A 19988-nucleotide genomic window follows, 5' to 3' on the forward strand; every position below is an offset into this window, starting at 1 on the left:
GATTGGTAAATAAGGATTAGCCCAGGATTGTAAGATTGATTCCGAAAATAATCGGGAGATTTATCGAGATACTTGACGAACAGGACGAGTGATGTGACGAATCTCAATCACCATGACTTTTTCTGAATCAGAGACCAAGAGGGCGCTATACAAGTTTCCAAATAGTCATTTTTCCTTATAATTTGTGGCTCAGGATGAGTTTCAGCTGCTGGGCAGCTCAAAATGTCTCACCGGAGTTAACCCTAAAAAGGGCCGGTTTATTTTGACCACTTCTCAGCCGGGGTGGAGGGGGGGCAGGCGGATTTCCCGTACTTGATCTCGGCCATCGAGCGACAAAAAAAATTGAAACTCGGTACACGCATTGAGCAATTCTTCATGAACATACTCAAGAAATTTCATGACTATAGGCCAAAGGGTTTTGGAATTATGGATAATTAATTATTCATATGTACGAATGGTAAGTCTGGTTTGTGTACACGACGTATATGAGAAAAGTCAGTTTTCAAGGCGCGTAGCTGCGCGCCAACCCCTTGTCCGATTTTTATATTTTTTGTGTCAAACGATGCGCAAGGCTCGAGGCCGAAAAGTCGTAACAGCTCCGGTTGCGAAATCTTTCTTAAAGGATATTGCGGAAAAAGTCGAGGGGGAGGGCGGACTCCGCCCCCGGCCCTTTTAGGGTTAATAATAATTGTAGTATATTGTTTGGCATTTCATTTGTTGTTGTTGCACTTGGTTTAAATGAGTCTTAACATTTAACGAGGTAAGTTTTTCACTTTGCATATCATGTCTTTTTGTATTAAATGCTGCGGTAAGAATAATGTTGGCAACTTTTGAAATATTTAGTAAAATGTAGCTCAAATTACACACCATATCTCCCCAAACGTTCCGAATGTGTTTGTCATTTTAATTATGCACCGAACTATCTGTTTGAATTTGTGTTTGTTTGTTTGTTGTTTAAAACTTATACATACACGATTTGTTTGGTGTCTTCTAACTATATGCAAAAATCACTGGTTTCCTGCATTATGAATGTGATCTTCACGTTGTTCTATACCCGTGCTGTTTTTAAAATGTTGGATATGTTTCATAAAGCTTTCTCAATTTGTGATAATATTAAAACCGAAAAATATGCATATCCATATCTAGTTTAGACATTTTAAACTCTCTAAAAGTATACAGTTTATTCGAATCTTTTTGTTTCAAACATCGTTTAGTTAAAAGTAATAATAACGAGAAAAATGTAAATTCATAGCGCGAAGAATAGGTTTGCGTTGTATTCCCTTTTATGCAATTATATTTTACTGAGCCAAAGAAAATGTGTTTTTTCATTCTGATGATGGTAAGCGCTTTATAGTACCTTTCGTGTGAAGAAAACTGAACTTAAAATTAAAAACAAATTCATGCATTTTACATTCTGAACATCTATGTTCATTTGCGGTAAGTTCCAGACCATTAATGTTTTATGGAGACTATTCCGTACGTTGCGTTTACGGTTCCCTTGTCAAAGAAAATTGGAATATGATACATAAAATTAAAGCAACAATATTTTGGCTAATGAAAAAGTGGTGTGATTTGTTTATGAACCCAATGACTGTGTTGTGTAGTTTTATTGTGAATTTCAATTTTCATGTGCATTTTAATTGAATTTTGAGAAAATGAATCATTCATCTCTTTAATAAATCAAGCAGAATCTGTGGAAGAGGTGTTATAAAACAAATATTGACTGTTTTTTCTCGTGGTGTCAAACCGGGCCTCCCTTGGTGATCCATGAAGCATTCTATTTTCCCTCGGCTTCGCCTCGGGACAAAGAGAATGCTTCATGGATCACATGGGGCTAGTTTTACTTCACCACTCGAAGCAGTCAATATTTTATACTATATTACGGTGTATGTGGTGCATATTTTGAATAAATTAGTCGCAATACCCACACGAACCAGTACGCGCTGCCGTTATGTCCCTTCACTGGGGCTCGGGTCAAAAAGCGCCGTTCAAGCACGGAGGTCATACAAGCAAAGACAATCCACGAAATGCTGATTACTCGACCATTCCGAGTGGCTTATTTATAATAACCGCATCCCAGTCCAAACTGAACCAGATCTCGTCCCCATTCCGTTCCGAGCAATCACTGCTGGCCAGATGCTCCATCACCCAGGTCTGTAGATCCTCAGACGCTGCCTCCCTGAAGCACATGGTAAAGGTCAGGAAATCCAGCAGCAAGTTGCCTTCCTCCGAAGCTCGGTCGAAGCACGTGGTGATGTTCATACGCCTTGGTTGGCGGTACTGCGTGTACGCGATGCCCAGGCGGTCTAGACAGCTGCGTACGTCGCCCGATGTAACGTCGTGGTAATTCGCATGAAAACGCTGGAAGCCGTTCAAAAAACGTGTAAACCCGCTGTCATCTACGTTCAAATCAAAGTAAAGATTCACAAAATATGCATTAAGATGCAATTAGGACGTTGACCGCTCGATTGTCTGAAGGTGCGATAGTCCGAAGGTTCGTTAGTCAAAAGATTCGTTAGTCCGAAGGCTCGTTAATCCGAAGGCTTGTTAGTGCGAAGGTTGAGGGGGCCGCCCAACAGTCCGAAGGTCCGATAGTCCAAAGGTTCTTTAGTCCGAAGGTTCGATAGTCCGAATGCAAAAAAAAAAAAAACCACAAGAGGGGGTTCGTTAGTCCGAAAATGAGTAAGGTTAGTTAATCCGAACATTTAATGCAATAGTCCGAAGGTTCGATAGTCCGAAGTGTCATACTGACGAACCGTATTGCCAATTCGGACAATCGAAACTTATTCTCAATACGAACTATCGAACATTATTGTCAATTCGGTCTATCGAACCCTATCGTATAATCATTCGGACTATCAAACCTTGTCATCTCAGTATTCGGACTTTCGGACCTTATATTGTCGATTCGGACTATTGAACCCCATCGTCTATGCGGACTATCGAACCTTTGGATTAATTAACCTTATTCTGTTTTCGGACTAATGGGCCCTTCGGACTAACGAACCTTCGGACTATAAGACCCTTCAGACTAAAGAACCTTCGGACTATCGAACCTTCGGACTAACGGGCTGTAACCAAGGTTGAATAGTCCGAAGGTTCGATAGTCTGTAGGACTCAAATAGACGATAACGTTCGATAGTCCGAATTGACATAAGGTTCAACTGTCCAAATTGGCATCATTGAACATTATTCTAAATTCGGATTACCGAACCTTTTGGACAAATGAACCTTCGGATTATCGAACCTTCGGACTTTTTGCATCAAATGCTCGGATAAACGAACCTTTATTTTATTTTCGGACTACTGAACCCCCGGTTACGGGATCTTTGTGTGTTCGGACTATCGAACCTTCTGATCAATAAACCTTCGGACTATGGAACCTTCGAACTATCGAACCCCATTAGGACAATGGCGTAACTGTGGTCTCGTTGCTGCTGTATAGTGGTGCTGGTTGTCGTTGTTGTAGTTGTTGTGGTTGAGGTAATGAATGTACGTGTATTGAATGTGCATGTACATGTTAGGCTAATCTTTGTTTCTTGAACATTCAATTTGTTATGGTAAAGGTTGTGTTTATACCGTTTTTTTTTATGAAAAGAGTAATATTCAGCCCGCACTTGTTTTAGACCTACCTGTTCTCATAATTACCAGCATAACTCCACCGCTTTCCAAACGGCTATACAAATACGTCAACCAGCTGTCCAGAGCATCTTGCGCCTGGTATATGGAGTCAATTGCACTGATGAAATGAAACTTGGTCAAATCTCCCGCCTTTTTGTACTGCTCGATCGTCTGCTGCCGCCAGTCACAAGTAACACCGTGTAGTTGGTGAGCCTTATATTCAGCCAGTGCCTTGTATCGGCCTAGCAGCTCATCAGAAGGATCAACTACACGATTATCGATGCATGGAAACTGTCGCAAAAGCCGTTTTAAAATGGCGCAATCGATCTCACCTGCATGGGTCAGATAAAGGACGGAAACATGACATGAAACATAAGTAACTATACTAGGTTTTGTTGCTGTATTGTATACTCGGCTTCACAGAAAGCAATCAGTTTTTGTTGTTGTGCCACCTGTGCACAGTCGGAATACCTATCAGTTTCCTCAGGTAATTCTAGCCAGAATAAACACCCCCCTCCCCGGCGGCGAGTTCCCCCATAATGCTTTTGCACTGTTGCATGCACAAGTAAGTCCGACTCAGCATTAATGCAATCAAGTAACCGTCCCTGAGGCCTGTTAAAAGTGCACTGTAAAAATAAAGTTACACTAAAATCGAGAACCATTGTTTCAGCCTTCAATCGTGGGCGAGATGATCAGCCTCAAAATGTACGACATGAAGATTCAACAGCGAAATACCAAGTGTCATACAGTAATAAAAAAAAAGCATTACACATGCCGATTTAACTCCTAATACACCCTCCCAGATCATGCGGGTTTCAAACTATTTAGTTATGAGTAGGAAACATAAGTCATCATTCGTTGGCTTTTTCCGAAGGACTGAGGCTTGAACGTCAAATAAAACCCCTGAAGCCGATCTAGGTAAAAAAAAATACACGTATACTGTAAAATCCAGTGTTTAACTTTTGAACATGTTTACAATACATTTGTTTTATGCAACAGTTAAGATATAATATATGAACACGTTAAAGGGACATTTATACAGCAAAAGGCCACATTTTGAACCATATTCATAATTGTTATGCAGATATCCAGTACCAAAAACAAACCTCAAACAACCACTAATATTGTCAGCGCCTCATGAACGGCGCTGTTTAGAAAGTTAAGAAGCGTTTATAGATTGAATTATGCTTCTAAACGGTTATAAAGGCGTTAATGATGTGTTTGCAAGGTAAACATAACGTTTTACAACTTATATACCTACCGGATCCGCTACCCACTCCAAGGATCCGTATTCCTTCTCGTCCGTCCAGTGTGGCCTGGAGTTTACCAACCACCGCCTCGCTGAAGCGTTCACTAGCCACCCACTCCGGAAACACGTTGAATTTCCCAGAGGCCGAACAGAATGTATCGTACGCCTTGAGGTAGTGGTCTGGGTTCTTGAACAGACTCGGCAGTGATTGAGATGCCATCTTTCTTGTTCACAATGCTATACCAAGGGAAAAGGCGTTCTTAAGCATTCATGGATCCTGCACGAGGAAGCATATCAACTGGACTAGTCAAGGTGTTTTTTTTTTAGGCCGAATTGATTGTTGCCGACCCGCATTACCTGTCCGGATGACCTATCTGCTCCACAAATGCTATTGGAGGCTGGCGAAAGTAACCCTTGGGCAAGTCGTGTCTTTGGAATTAGCGAGGCGGTGGGTTTGCCATTTAGTCCCTTTGTTTGACGCTCTAGTCAGTTGAGCGCTGGGCAGTGGACAGAGAAGTAGGTAATACTTGCACTCTGCGATTGTGTGTTATGCATACGGCACAGATATCACAAAGCCGTAAAAGCTGTACGTAGGTTACGTTGCCCATGTATCTGAAGTGTCGCAACTTTACAAACCTAATAGACCCTTCGCTTTGACGTCTCATTGCCTAATTCTTGGTAACGCGTACGGTCAGCCATCTTGGAAAACATACAGTGTAAACGCGTAAGCAAGTAAGTGTACGGTGGCTATGCGTGCTGCACGATCACAATGCTACAAAAACCAAGATAAGAATTCCTAAGGCCGTTAAGACCAGATTCTCCAATTGATAACCGGCTTTGGCCCCTACACAATACAATGAATAAAAAGCCGCCGTTTTTACCTCGATTTGGTATCCTGGTATCGTTCATTTACTTTTGTGCGCACCTACCCTGGAACTATGCCGGCACAACGAAGCGGAGAGCCCCATAGATGGAATGTCAATATTTGCTGTATACTACTACCACACGAATTCAAGACTGAAACAACGAATAAGCATAATATGCTCAAAAGCCGCTGTACATTTTGCCCCCAAACTCCGGCTGGTACTTTTTAACTTACTCAAATTCGTTGTGCTGCACAAGGATCTTGGCCGACTCGGTCCCAGTTTTGTAAAAACTAAACATGAAAAACAACAGTGGACTTTCGATTCGACGTGATCGCATGCAATGGCTTGTACGATCGCGAACGTATGCACGCGTGTTTGTAATCCAAGATTGCAGAAAAACCCAAAATCGGTGACGTCATCGGTGAGAACCTGTAATTCTGATGCGGTTGTGTAATGCTTTGCGCCTGTGTAATACTGATACGGGTGTGTGGCACCGATACGGTTGTACAATGTTTATGCTTTTGTACAATGCTGACGCTGTTGTACATTGCTGATGCATTGCTTTTGCACATTGCTGCTGCTGTTGTTCGTTGCTGATGCTTGTGCGCATTGGTTACAGTGTGGTGCATTGTTGGCATTGTTGTGCAGTAGGTTCTTTCCCAATTAATTAAGAACCCTGGTAATATAACAGCCCCAATGAAATCCAAATTACTGTACGTTACTGTGAAATATAATTGTATTGCTGACCCTACTGACAAAATAGAACTATCTCTTGGATCTCTGCCATGCAGTTCTGCGGTTTTGTTCATGGGCCATGAATGCATGGACCTAATTGTTTATTTTGAGTTGGGGAAAGGGGAAGGGGTTGTTGGTAGTCTAGGGGCTAGACGTTGTATGTTTGATACTCGATAACCCGCCGCCAGAAGAGGGCGTTATCACGACCAACCATATCTCCCACGCACCCGTGAGCAACAAAGTCTAGGCCTATTTCTTAAATTTCCCCCGAAAAATGAGGGAAATTAGTTTGCACTAGCTACTTCTGCAGGCAATTACGGTCCATTCTTAGTCTCACTCATACTTCACACCACAAAAGGGCTGACCAGTGAAGTTGCACAAAAGTCTTGCTGCATCTTGTCTGCTACTGGAAGTGTAAGAGTTGGGCTCCGAATTACTATGAAATGTTTTGAATGCGCGCCCATATTAGGTCAAACAGGTGCGCGCGCATGGCATAACCCATACAAATCGGCCTAGACGTTGTTTCTCAAGGGTTCATGGGCGATATGGTTGGTCGTGATAACACCCTCTTGTGGCGGTGGGTTGTCCCGGCCGTGGGTTATCGAGTACCACACAAACAACGTCTAGCATCTGGACTTGGTGGTTGGTTGTGGCACGTTTCTTACACACAATGATAGTACAAAATGCACTGAGCGGACTTGCCTTAATTGGTTAGACGCGTGATAACGGGCATTAATGCCCGTTGGTTTGTATACGCGAATTTTCCAGGTGTGCCATTGTGTCGTGTTTTTTTTTGCATGACATCTAAAACGGAAATATTCATAAAACTGTAAGCAAAACTACTCCTTATGTAAGATATGATTGTTCCTAGATTGTAAAAAAAAAAATACTTCAGGATATAACAGGTGGTATTGTGCAGTTTTTGTCGTCATAGATAAAGTATTTACCCGGGAGGTCAACGTCAAATTTCGAGGATAACACCGTTTACCCAAATTTCGTTTTAAATTATGCTTTTATTTAAACAGTTTTAGAGAGATGTGATCCCGAACCGATGAAACAAAAGCACACTATAAGCATTTTGAGCTGGCCCGTGAAAGGGTAATGAGACATTGGGAGCCAATTATAATTCGTAATGTCAAAACAGTGTACTCTTTTACATTAAGAATAATGATATTTTTCTATCCTTAAGTTGAAGTTTTTTCACAGGTTGGCTAGCTGTTGGCAATATTCCAAATAACTCTGACGCATGATAATTGTGAGGATAAACACAAAATTACGGACATTTAAAAAGTTTCGGAACACTTCATTAACGTCAAACCCATATAGCCTATAATGCTGCGGTAATTTTCAATTCTACATATTTTTTTTAAGTTAAAAGTTGTTATGAATGCTTGTATATACATATATTTTTTTATATTTGGGACCATGTTTTCTTGACTCCCAATCTCCGTGTGTTTCTGTGTGTGCAAATAATATTCTAACCGACATTTGGTTTCGCATCATTGGCTCTTCATACTGGCTCAGCGAGTCGTTGTTCAGCACAGCTAGTGTAGCCATTTGTTGACGTTACTTCACCTCCTATTGTAGGTCTCAGTTCGTGGCCAACGGTTACGGTTCACGAGCTTGATAGTGACACACACACGTACTTTATCAAAGGGTACTTTGATAATGTACGTTACGCTGTCCACTGTAAAACCCACACTGGCGAAATATCCCCTTCATTTAAGTTAAATCATCATAAAATGTACTTACTGTTAGTCTTTACGCACGGCCACGAGGATCGGAAAGTATACAGACGATTGGTAAATAAGGATTAGCCTGGGATTGTAAGATTGATTCCGAAAATAATCGGGAGATTTATCGAGATACTTGACGAACAGGACGAATGACACGAACTTCAATCACGATGGCATTTGCCTGAATCAGAGACCAAGAGGGCGCTATACAGGTTTCCAAATAGTATTTTTTTCTTCTACTGATATTTGGCTCAAGATGAGTTTTAGCTGCTGGATAGCAGCTCAACAAGTCATCGTGTATCTCCGGAGTTAATAATGTTTGTTGTATTTTGTTTGGCATTTGATTTGTGGCTGTTGTACTTGGTTAGAATGAGCTTAAAGATTTGAGGTAAGCTTTTCAATTTATATACAAACGATCTTTTTGTATTACATGCTGCGGTAAGAATATTGTTAGCAAATTTAGAAATATTTTGTAAAACGTAGCTCGAATTACACACCTATGGGAAAAAGAAGAACATTAAGTATTAAATACATGACCTTTACATTAGAAAATAAATCAATACTCACAGTAAGAGACTCTTTTCTTCTCTGGAAAACATGGAATGTGGTCTCAATCCATGTGTCCCTCACAAGCAAAAATATATACAGGAGAGCCAATATCTCTCAAAATGCCACAAATTTAAAAGACAATCGAAGCTTAAATTGCACCATCCAAGCAGAAATCGAATCGCTGCGGGGCAATATATTGTTAGTCTGACCGCCGGCACTTATTGAGCTGTCAAGCTCCCTGCCGCACCTTAAAAACAAAAGCCTAGCAACGCCACAATGCTCCCAGAAGTCCCCAGGACCAAGACAACCTATTCAAAGTTTCCCGCGACGACATTACCTTTAACCTTTCTTCGTGACCAACACCACTTAACCTTGGACTAACAATTAACAGACGTGACTATGACCAACGACTCCCACAGACCTAGACATGTAAAAGTCATCTAACCACTGAAAACGTCACATCAAAATTACTCCCTAAAATCAAGGACTTTGTGACAGACTGACTGACCGACTGACCGACTGACCGATCAAATGACCGACCGACTGACTGACTGAGTGGGTGACTGATTGAGCGACTGAGTGACTAAGTGAGTGACTTACTGACTGACTGATTGACTGATTGACTGACTAACTGTCTGACTCCCCCCCCCAGAAATCTCCCTCCCCGACTGACTGACTGACTGACTGACTCATTCCCCTAATCGCTCATCGACTGTCTCTTGTGCATGACACATTGAAACGTAATGAAACTGTAACATCAGTAAATGGGTTGAGGTTTGTTTTGCTCAAACATTTCAGCTTTATAAGCTGAGACGAGTCTTAAACTATATATTCTACGCTACTTTTGGAATTCTAGCATGCTTTTGCCAAGCACATTTTCTGTAATCAACTAATTTCCGTACCCAGTAATTCCTGAATCTTGCCGACATAACCATGATTATTGCTCGTACAAATCTTGAAGGTTTAATTGCGGTACGTTCCTTTATTCTTTAGTCGTTTCTCTGATATTTTAATTCAAGTTTCCAAATGGTGACTTTTTTTTTCTTTAGGTAGCGCCACCTATTTGGGTTCATCCTACTACGGCGATCACAAGTTAAACGTAGACTTCTTCCAGTACTTCGAATCGATGAGTCCGTCCACCTACGCTAACGTAACCATGACTGTATCGCAGGGCGACTGTATTCCATTCTCTGTTGTCACTGAGGGAATGTCTGATGCTGCTGGGTATAACTAATGAACGAATGCGTGATTTCAACGTCAGAGGGCGCAATAGCTAATTACCACCTAGAACGGAGATGGCCGGTGTTATATAACGTTTTGACTCCATGTGAGATTGCTGGTCTCTTATTATGGACTTCAACCCTAACACCTGACTTGTCACTGTTTTACATGTGTTCGTTGCAGGGGCATGCGCAATACAACTAATTAGTCCCTTTTTCGTAGAGTCCAAATTTCACATTTCACAGGTCCCCGCAAGGGCGGATCAAGGGGGGGGGGGGGCAAGGGGGCCATGGCCCCCCCCCAAAAAAAAAAAAAAAAAACGAAACCAATTTTTTTTTTTTATGTGACATCGCAATAAAGGCAGGCAATGAGTACACCACCATCTTTTCCTCAAAAAAACATTGGTTAAAGTGGTCAGAAATTGCCTCAGATCGCACCACAGAGCATCTAGAATCCAACGCCGTAATTGTTGACCCACTTTTTGGGGGACCAAAAATTTTTTTTAGCCCCTCCCAAAATTGTGTTCTGGATCCGCCCTTGGGTCCCCGGTCCCTGCATCAACGTTTGAAACTTTTAAACCGAGTGTACACATTTTGCAGGCTCCTCAATGGATGATTATTTTCCTTGATTTTCAGTTCCGACGCTTGCCCTTCGTAGCTACGTAAACTACACCAGCGGCATCAGTGATCCGTCAAAGTACTTCACCGTGCCCAGCGTTTGCCAATCGGTGAGACTGGCTGTGTTTGCTGACCAATATAATGCAGACCAATATAAACACATTAAGTTTGTTACAAAAAAAAAGACACATTTTTTACAATCCGTATATCAGAGCGTTCGTTGATGCGAGGGAATCTGACTCATGATTAAAATGCCATTTTTGTTTTTAAAAATAACACTCTGGTATCCCATATCATGTTTAAATCATCATTATTATTATCTTAGGGACTATATCGAATGCAGTAAACATCCACTGGTCTTCTTAAAACCCCTATGTTCGACACTTGGGCAGACATACGTTTAGGTTTGATTAATATATACTATAACATGTCTAGTGTGTTAGTCGTTCAAACTTAGATTTTATTTGAAAAGGGTGTTGTATATACTTTACGTTTTCTAATTCATTCACAGTCAAACCACGCGACACCAAAGATGCAGAAATCTCCCTTCGACAAGATACTGCCATAGAAACCCAAAGCAGTTGGAGACACGTCAACAAGCATTTCTTCAAGCTAGCTGTGAAGAGTGGCTAATTAAAGAAGCTTTTTTTGCGCAATGATTTTGCTCATTTAATCTTTAAAACAAAATACAATCAACAAGTCAGACATCAATTTACAGCATATCAAATTTGATTTGAGTTCTAAATTTTAATGGAGAAATTTCGAAAAGCTTTGTCATGAACTACAAACAGAAATTGTATGCAAGTATATAGGTATTGAACTGCACCAGAGTAATTCTATATAGTATGGCTCCAGGATAGGGCATTTTTTCATTCTTGCAATTAATTTTATATAGCAGTAGAATTTAAAAATTCTGATGGATTCGATCGTGTATAATGACTGATAGGCCCATTAAATGCTGACGTATATGCGTTGCATAAATACAAAACCAAACGGTCCTTTTCAGGACCAACACAACCTCTCAAAAGAGAAATATCCATCAGCTTGCCTTTATTATTATTATTATTATAATAAATAAATTGGAATATAGCCCACCCCATCTTACCTTATTCGTTATATTCAAACCACAAACTCCTCAACTACCATGGCAAGAAGGAAACTCAACCATAAAACCAAGAGATCTCTAAGTCAACTGAAGTCCAACAATTTCTCTAACCAATGCAAATCGAAAAACCAACGAGCCAACTCCAATCATTTGCGTTCATTAGCAGAACAATGCCAATCGTTCATTACCAACCTATCCAAAGCAACACTATCGCAAACCGAAATAATTGCTTTAGGAAAAGGTTTAAACTTCGTACCCACTCCTGCTAAACCAAACCGCAAATCACTTGTAAGTGACATAAATACCTTCAACCGAAGACTAAGAATCGCTTTTCTAATGCGTAACAAACGCTCCAAAAACCATCCCTTCAAACCACCATCAAACTGGCAACCAAAATCATCCCCTAGTGCAACACTAGAAGAATATTTGGAAGCCACAAAATTCGAACTGGCCCACATCAGGCTAAGAAATCGGCAGAAAAACATGACCACGCAAGAACTATCCGCCATAAACAAACTCAAAAACAATCCTGACATCGTAGTCAAACCATATGACAAAGGCAGAGGCATTTGCATTATGAACCGTTCAGACTATCTACAAGTGGGTTACCACCACCTTGAGTCCCATCACTATACCTAACTGGACCAAGACATTACCCCACAAACCATCACGATGGTTCACAACACACTAATAGAAATGAGAAACAACAAACACATCGACAACGATACTCTGAAATACCTCGACCCACTTCCACAAAAATGTCAATGTCCAACCATGTATTTTCTCCCCAAAATACACAAAACCCCACCACCGGGAGAACCCTTTGTTGGACGACCAATCATAAGTGGATGCACAAGCCCTACGGCCAAAATCTCAGAATACATAGACTACTTCCTTCTTCCCATAGTAACCGCACAACCCACATATGTCCGCGACACAGCAGACATTTTGCGCAAACTGGAAGAAAGAAAATTTCCACAAGATGTTCTAATAACAAGCATAGATGTTGTTTCAATGTACACAAATGTCCGACAAACGGAAGCGATCGAATGCGTTTGCAATGCCCTCGACAATACAAACCTTAGCTATCCTATCACAAAACCACCCTCAACTTACATCCAAAAACTTCTGGAACTCATCCTTGGCCGCAACTGTTTCCAATTCGGAAATAAGTTCTTCCTCCAGAAAATTGGTTGTGCAATGGGTTCCACATCGAGCCCTGAAATCTGTGACATCACCCTACACGACTTCGAAAACAAAATAATCCAAAAAGCGGATAATATCCTCACATGGTGGCGCTATAGAGACGACATACTGGTCATCTACAACGGAACTCTGAACGAATTCCAAAATCTCGTTACGGAGATAAACAAGATGCACCCAACCTTGAAATTCACATATGAAGCCTCTGAATCATCAATCAATTACCTTGACTTAACCATATTCAAAGGAGACCGTTTCCGTAAAACAGGAATCCTAGACACCAAAGTCTACACAAAACCAACGGAAACCTTCCAATATCTCCACAAAACATCATCCCACCCACCCCATACTTTCAAAGCGTTCATATACGGAGAAACACTCCGTTACGCTAGAAACACCAACAACGCGGATGACTTCCACAAGAGAGTCAAAACATTCTCAGAGAAACTAACCACAAGAGGATACAATCCCACCGAAATCCAAGCAGCGACATCCAAAGTCTCACATGCCGATCGAACGAGACTAATACACAACACGAAGGATGGAGAAAAAACAAAACAAACTCCACTTGTCTTCACAACCACCTATAACCCAGCCATAAATCACGGTGACATACATCGAGCAATAAACAAACACTGGAACCTAATCCAAGGCAATCAAATACTCTCGGAACTTTTTCCGAAACCTCCATTCATTGCCTTCAGAAAAGCCCAAAACATCCGGGAGAAATTGATAAGAGCTAAACTGCCACAGTTAACCCAAGAGCTCAAACCACTCCTAACAGATTCTGGCTTTTTCGAAGAACCAAATGAACCAGACGAAACCCTCAACATACTGCTCTCCTTACTGGAAGAACAATTTGAAACCGACTAAAGTCACATGGCTCAAACCAAACTTACATGATTGGAATAAACCCAATCCCAACCACAACTATTCCGCGAGTCAGCCTCGATTCTTTTTGAATCACCCATTTGCAACTGAAGAGTGCCCAACAGCAAGGCACGAAAGCATGCTATTGCTAACAAGAGGATTTGCGAACATAATCCTCTGCTCGCACCTTTAATCACATTTGATTACCCAACCTATCATAGTCACTTAATCTCTTATGTCCGCCCACTCTACATTTCACTCGGACATAACCGGCAAAGACTCAGTCATGCTTACAACCCATACTAAGCCATACAAGTCACCAGAGAAGAAGTGTCACTGAATGGGATAGTGCCATCCCTTTTCTAAACTGAATAGTCATTGCAAAAGCAGACTATTCACAGATGAGGATTACTCATGATGAAGTGAAACGGGGATTTAATGTATGTATTTTGTTGCCGTTAATAAGCAAATGATTGTGTAGTTTGCAAACCCGTTGGTGGCCGATCGCGACCATCGTAGTTCAAAACTACTGGGAAGATTTTTGTGATATTTCAATGGATTGTTTTCTCGGACAAAATGACAATCACATGTAGTTTACAATTCCCTTCCTTGAAATGAAATTAGTACAACAATCAAGAAAAAAATTACTGTAATAAATATGCGGATTAGAATCTAAATGAAGGCGTTGATTTGTTTTGGTAGATAGTGGGATGCTTGTTCGGGAAATGGGTGGATAATGAGGGGGAAAAACATTTTGCCGATTTTGGAATTAAGTACTGGACGTGTGGTCCATTCCCTTTTCCTTTTCCTAGAGGGTTTTTTTTTATTCTTAAGACAAACTCTGACTGCTTTTTTATGAGATAAGCAGACTTAGCTTTCGCTCATGCATGCCAATCTATCCGGTGGATCTGTCCAAAAATCGAGCAGTCGCTCACGTGTATGCAATAGGCTGGTTCCGCGCTTATATTATCGTTGTGAGTTTGTATTCAAAGGGAGGGAATCAGACCTAGGCTACTGCGCTTACAATTTGCATACATTAGTAGGAAATCCTCCGAATATATTCCTAATGGATTGCCCACTACCACTAGCCGCGGATCCAGAGGGGGGATGGGGGTCAACCCCCCACACCTGTCCAATTCTTTTTTCCCTTAGAAATTCCTGAAAAAATTGCGACCTCCCCCCCCCCCCCCCCCCGCTCCGGCACCCCAATTATATTTCGCCAACTCCGGAGAGACTCACCCTGTAGATTGTTTCTCGTATTGCAATCTGATCCACCCTTAGAAGCTAATAGAACATACCTCATTAGCATAACAAAAGGCCCTTCCCCGGCGTGGTAGTGAAGCTGCGTTCTCCCAGGGTATCTGTGTCTTTGTTTTTTTGTGTCGCAGTCTATCCACACGCTTTTATCTTACTCGCGTTCTAAACGACAACTTTCCGTGATAAATTACAAGGATTTACTCCATCATGCCGAAGTCTCGTCAGAGTTTTCCTTCAGCTCCGTGCACGGTGTCTCGACCCCCTGACGATGAGAAACCCCCTTCGCCTGCAGAAGACATCTTAGCTATGGCAGCTAGAGAAATTTCCCCGTCGGGGGTAAATTTGGCAGACCAAGCCAAGGCTCCTCAGTGGGCTGACGGCTTTTCGGGCGGCGGGTCTCCATGCCCAAAGCCCCCTGCAAGTGTAACAGATCCGCGGCCTAGTACGTCAGCTCCGTCTGGTACTGGCCCTGGTGCGCCACGCCCACCGACTACAGCTCAACCGCACTTTACACAGTTCCCCGCTCAGTCGGGCTACTGGTACCCTCAGCCACCATCAGCTCCCTGGGGAACCCCTGGTGGCCCTGGCCCATCAACGATGCCTGCTGGTTTATTCAATCAGTGGGGCATCCCTGTCCAGTATTTTCCGCAGCCGATTTACAGCGGTCTCTCGGAGCATCCTCCCGCTAGCGCTCCAACTCTGACGGCCCCTGGCTCACATGCACAGCGCCCTCCTGCTGCTGCGGCTGATGACGGCGGCCATCTTGAAATAGTCAACGTTAGTGACGACGAGTCTGAGTCCTCCTTTTCCGCAGTTTCTACTGCCGGTAGAGAGCCCTTTCGCCTTCCTCACAAGAAAGACACAGGTATAAATCCTATCTCAGAGAAGGTGATTTCATGGTGGGAGGAACTGAGAACCCACAAGTTGTCCTCCGACGATTATAAAGAGGAAATTTCACCGTACAACGTCCCATCGGGCCAGGGAAAATTCTTTTCCGCCCCGGAACTTCCGTCTGGTTTGAAGAAGGTGTTCAAACAGGTAAATTCCTCAACCATTAACAGTGATGAGAAGTTAAGAGCTTCCCATACTCATATCCTCGAGGCAGTCAAACCCTTGCTACGCCTTTTTGACGCAGTTACAGATGATGAGTGCCCCAATGAAGTTCCTAAAGAACTCGTCCAGGATCATCTTTCGTCGGCCATTATTTTACTCGGCTCTGGCAGTCAAGGGCTCGCCTTGGCGAGACAACATGCATTTGATGACATTGTCGACCGCAAGTTTGATGTCCTCAAGAAGAACCCTCCTTCGTTAGGTGAACTCTTCGGATCATCCTTGATGAAAGACATTGAGGAGACAGAAAAGGTCAACAAATTGGCCTCCAAAGTCACGGGCACAGGCGGAAAATCTCAGCAGTCTAACCCTTCTAAGGATAGACGTTTCACGCCTTATCAACTGGCCTCCAGGTCGTTCAGAGGGCGTCGCCCATCACGGGGTGCCTACAATCGCTTCCCAGGTAGGAATTACCAACAGTTCAAGGATTTCCCAAGATCGCGAAATCCCAAGACGGCCTACGCCACTACAGATAAGTCTAGTTCAAAAAACTAGATGCCCAGCTGTTTATGCCCATCACTGGTGCCTCTCCAGCATTTTCTGTACCCCCTGCTGGTCGTTTGAAATATTTTTCTCACAACTGGTTGAAGTTGACTCATGACCCTTGGGTTCTTCAAGCCGTGGATGGTTACTGTATCAGTTTCACATCTACGCCGGTTCAGTCTTTTGTTCCTGTGACCCGGGCTCAGTCCGAGGAACACGCTTCAATTTTTAACCTCGAGATACAGAAGATGCTCGATAAAGGTGCAGTTTCAGAAGTTCAACCCGTTCAGGGACAATTTATTTCTACTTTGTTCATGGTTCCTAAGTCTTCTGGGGATCTCCGTCCAGTGATTAATTTAAGACCTTTGAATAGGTTTATCTCGTACCATCATTTCAAGATGGAAAACATTTCTTCAGTGAAAGATCTCTTAGTGCAGGGGGATTGGATGTGTAAAATAGACCTGAAGGATGCTTATTTTTCAGTTCCTATTAATTCTGAGCATAGGAAATATCTCCGTTTTTTCTGGAACAAGGTCATTTATGAGTTTACTTGTCTTCCTTTCGGATTGTGTAGTGCGCCCCGTACCTTTACTAAGATACTTAAACCACTTGCCTTCCACCTCAGACAACGTGGTATTCGTTGTATTTTTTACCTGGATGATATCCTTATCCTCGAGTCTTCCTACGAGGGATGTGTGACAAATACTCAAGTGGCAACCAGTCTCCTTCAAGATTTGGGTTTCATTATCAACATAGAGAAATCCATTCTTGTCCCTACTCAGAATTTAACATACCTTGGTTTTCTTATCGACTCTTCATCCATGACTCTCTCTCTGAACCAGGAGAAGATCGTAAAGATAATCAGCCACTGCCAAGAGATTTTGGAGGCGCAAACTGTCACAGTTCGACAACTCTCAAGCCTCATCGGCAGGTTATCGTCCACAATTCTGGCAGTTTTTCAAGCCCAGATCTTCTACCGCAGTCTTCAGGAGGACAAAATCTCCGCCCTCCGCAGGGAGAACAGTTACGAATCAGCTGTCACCCTTTCACAAGCTTCCCTGGAGGAGCTGCGAACATGGGTGCAATGTCTGCATGCATGGAACGGTCGGCATTTTCTTCATCCGACGCCAGATTTGACCCTTCAAACGGACGCTTCTATGTCGGGATGGGGAGCTTGTCTTCACTCCACGATAGGCGGCCGTTGGACAACTCTAGAACAACAACATCATATCAACTACCTCGAACTGTTAGCAGTTTGGTATGCCATCCGATCTCTCCTCGCAGAGAGGCGGGACATCCATGTTCTTCTTCAGATGGACAGTTCAACAGCCATTGCATATATCAACCACCAAGGAGGGACTCACTCGGTTCCAATGTCTCGACTAGCTGTCAAGATCTGGGTATGGTGTCTCAAGAGAAACATCACTCTAGCAGCTCAACATATACCGGGGTCCCAGAACATCACAGCAGACAGGATGTCACGAGTGTTCGACGATCGGGCGGAATGGCAACTCCTCCCAGAAGTCTTCCGCAGCATCATGGATGCCCTACATTTTGTCCCATCGGTAGACCTCTTTGCGTCTCGCCTGAATACACAACTAGAAACGTTCGTTTCATGGCAGCCAGACCCCATGGCTTGGAGGGTCAATGCTCTTCTTCTAAACTGGAAGGATGTAAACGGCTACGCTTTTCCTCCGTTTTCACTTCTTCTGAGAATCCTTCAAAAGATCCGCAGAGAGGAAGCTACAGTTGTTCTTGTCGCTCCAGTATGGAAGACTCAAGCTTGGTACCCCATGCTGCTGGAACTAGCAATAGACGTGCCACTGCTCCTCCCACGGAGAACAGATCTCCTTCAGCTTCCCCACAATTGGTCACAAGTTCATCCACTGATAGGCCACCTCCAACTGGCCGCATGGAAGTTATCAGGGCAAATCTCTCTTCAGAGGGACTTTCACAGACGGTGTCAGCCACAATCCTTGCTTCTTGGAGACCACAGTCCAATGCCCAGTATAACTCAGCATGGAGAAGGTGGGCAAGCTGGTGTTTACAGAGGAAACTTGATCCAGTTCACACCCCTGTAGCTGATTTCTTAGAGTTTCTTCAGCAGTTGTTTGACGAAGGTCTGTCCTACAGAACCATTAATGGCTATCGTTCTGCGATTTCATCAGCTCACTGCTTAATTGATAATTTGCCTATGGGTCAACATCGTTTAGTGAAACGTTTCTTTAAAGGTATTTTTGGACTTCGCCCTCCAAGACCGAAGTACAACAGCACATGGGACGTTGGGAAGGTCCTTAGATTCATCAAGTCTCTCCCCGACAATCGCCGTTTGTCCTTGAGGCAGTTAACCCTCAAGTTAGCCATGCTGCTTGCACTTGTAACTGCCAGTCGCCGAGCTTCCTTGACAGCTATTGATGTCGATAACATGACTCGATCATCTGATGGAAAATACCGTTTTCTCCTTGTCAAGCCATCGAAGTGTGTTTCTGTCAGTAAGCCCTTCCATCAAATTGAGATTTCCAAGTTCCAGCCGGTCAGAAATCTCTGCCCAGTTCGTTCTTTAGAAGAGTATCTTCAGAGAACCCGACATCACAGAGGTACTGGTTCTTCTAGGATGACCCAGCTTTTCCTCTCCCATTCAAAGCCATTCCATCCAGTGGTCCCCTCAACAATTTCTAGATGGTTGAAAGACTTAATGTCTCAGTCTGGCATTGATACATCACAGTTTCAGGCCCACTCAACAAGAAGTGCAAGTACTTCAGCCGCAGCTCGAGCTGGGGTCTCCACAAGTGAAATTTTAAAAACAGCAGACTGGTCATCAGCCTCTACCTTTGCCAATTTCTACCACAGACACCTCCCTCTGTCAGACTTTGGAGGTGCTGTGCTGTCATCGGCAACACAACAGCTTTAAAGTCTACAGGGTGAGTCTCTCCGGAGTTGGCGAAATATAATTCCCCAATTATGTAAAGTACTTACCTGCAATATAATTGGAATTATATGAGACAATGGAGGAGAGACTCAACCTCCCTCCCTTTTTCTTCATTTTCTTACTGCAGATAACCCGCCCGAGTAATTCTGGTTGGTTTCCGATGAGGTTTACCTTACTACCGTTACCTTACTACTAGCTTCAAAAAGACACAGATACCCTGGGAGAACGCAGCTTCACTACCACGCCGGGGAAGGGCCTTTTGTTATGCTAATGAGGTATGTTCTATTAGCTTCTAAGGGTAAATCAGATTGCAATACGAGAAACAATCTACAGGTTGAGTCTCTCCTCCATTGTCTCATATAATTCCAATTATATTGCAGGTAAGTACTTTACATAATTGGGGAATTTTGTTGCTAGTAATAATGTCCGGCTTGCAC

The 19988-nt window shown here is 42.9% G+C and overlaps 2 protein-coding genes across 4 annotated transcripts; one reads left to right on the forward strand and one right to left on the reverse strand.

Moving 5' to 3' along the window:
- Positions 1-1839: 1839 nt before the first annotated feature.
- Positions 1840-5109, reverse strand: LOC119730899 (histamine N-methyltransferase-like). Its single transcript, XM_038203963.1, has 3 exons — positions 4883-5109; positions 3633-3953; positions 1840-2399 (listed from the first exon to the last, which is right to left on the reverse strand). The coding sequence occupies exons 1-3, from the start codon at positions 5088-5090 to the stop codon at positions 2035-2037; spliced, it is 894 nt and encodes a 297-aa protein (XP_038059891.1). The 5' UTR covers positions 5091-5109; the 3' UTR covers positions 1840-2034.
- Positions 5110-14994: 9885 nt separating this feature from the next.
- LOC119730724 (vegetative cell wall protein gp1-like) lies at positions 14995-19826 on the forward strand. Of its 3 annotated transcripts, none has more exons than XM_038203741.1 (2): positions 14995-19543; positions 19679-19826. In XM_038203741.1, the coding sequence occupies exon 1, from the start codon at positions 17314-17316 to the stop codon at positions 19531-19533; it is 2220 nt and encodes a 739-aa protein (XP_038059669.1). In that variant the 5' UTR covers positions 14995-17313; the 3' UTR covers positions 19534-19543; positions 19679-19826. The 3 variants fall into 3 exon arrangements, with proteins under 3 accessions (XP_038059669.1, XP_038059670.1, XP_038059671.1); XM_038203742.1 differs by having other exon boundaries at positions 14995-16067; XM_038203743.1 differs by having other exon boundaries at positions 14995-15894.
- Positions 19827-19988: the final 162 nt, after the last annotated feature.

This window comes from Patiria miniata, unplaced genomic scaffold (genome assembly GCF_015706575.1).
Source record: "Patiria miniata isolate m_02_andy unplaced genomic scaffold, ASM1570657v1 HiC_scaffold_22, whole genome shotgun sequence".
In the NCBI taxonomy this organism is placed as follows: domain Eukaryota; kingdom Metazoa; phylum Echinodermata; class Asteroidea; order Valvatida; family Asterinidae; genus Patiria; species Patiria miniata.

Excerpts from the sequence above, each read along its gene's own strand:
- LOC119730899 (XM_038203963.1), bottom strand. The coding sequence starts at position 5,090 with ATGGCATCTCAATCACTGCCGAGTCTGTTCAAGAACCCAGACCACTAC. Across the intron at positions 3,954-4,882 it reads TGGAGTGGGTAGCGGATCCG|GTGAGATCGATTGCGCCATT; the intron begins GTAGGTATATAA and ends TGACCCATGCAG. Across the intron at positions 2,400-3,632 it reads GCTGGTAATTATGAGAACAG|ATGACAGCGGGTTTACACGT; the intron begins GTAGGTCTAAAA and ends ATTTGAACGTAG.
- LOC119730724 (XM_038203741.1), top strand. The coding sequence starts at position 17,314 with ATGTGTGACAAATACTCAAGTGGCAACCAGTCTCCTTCAAGATTTGGG.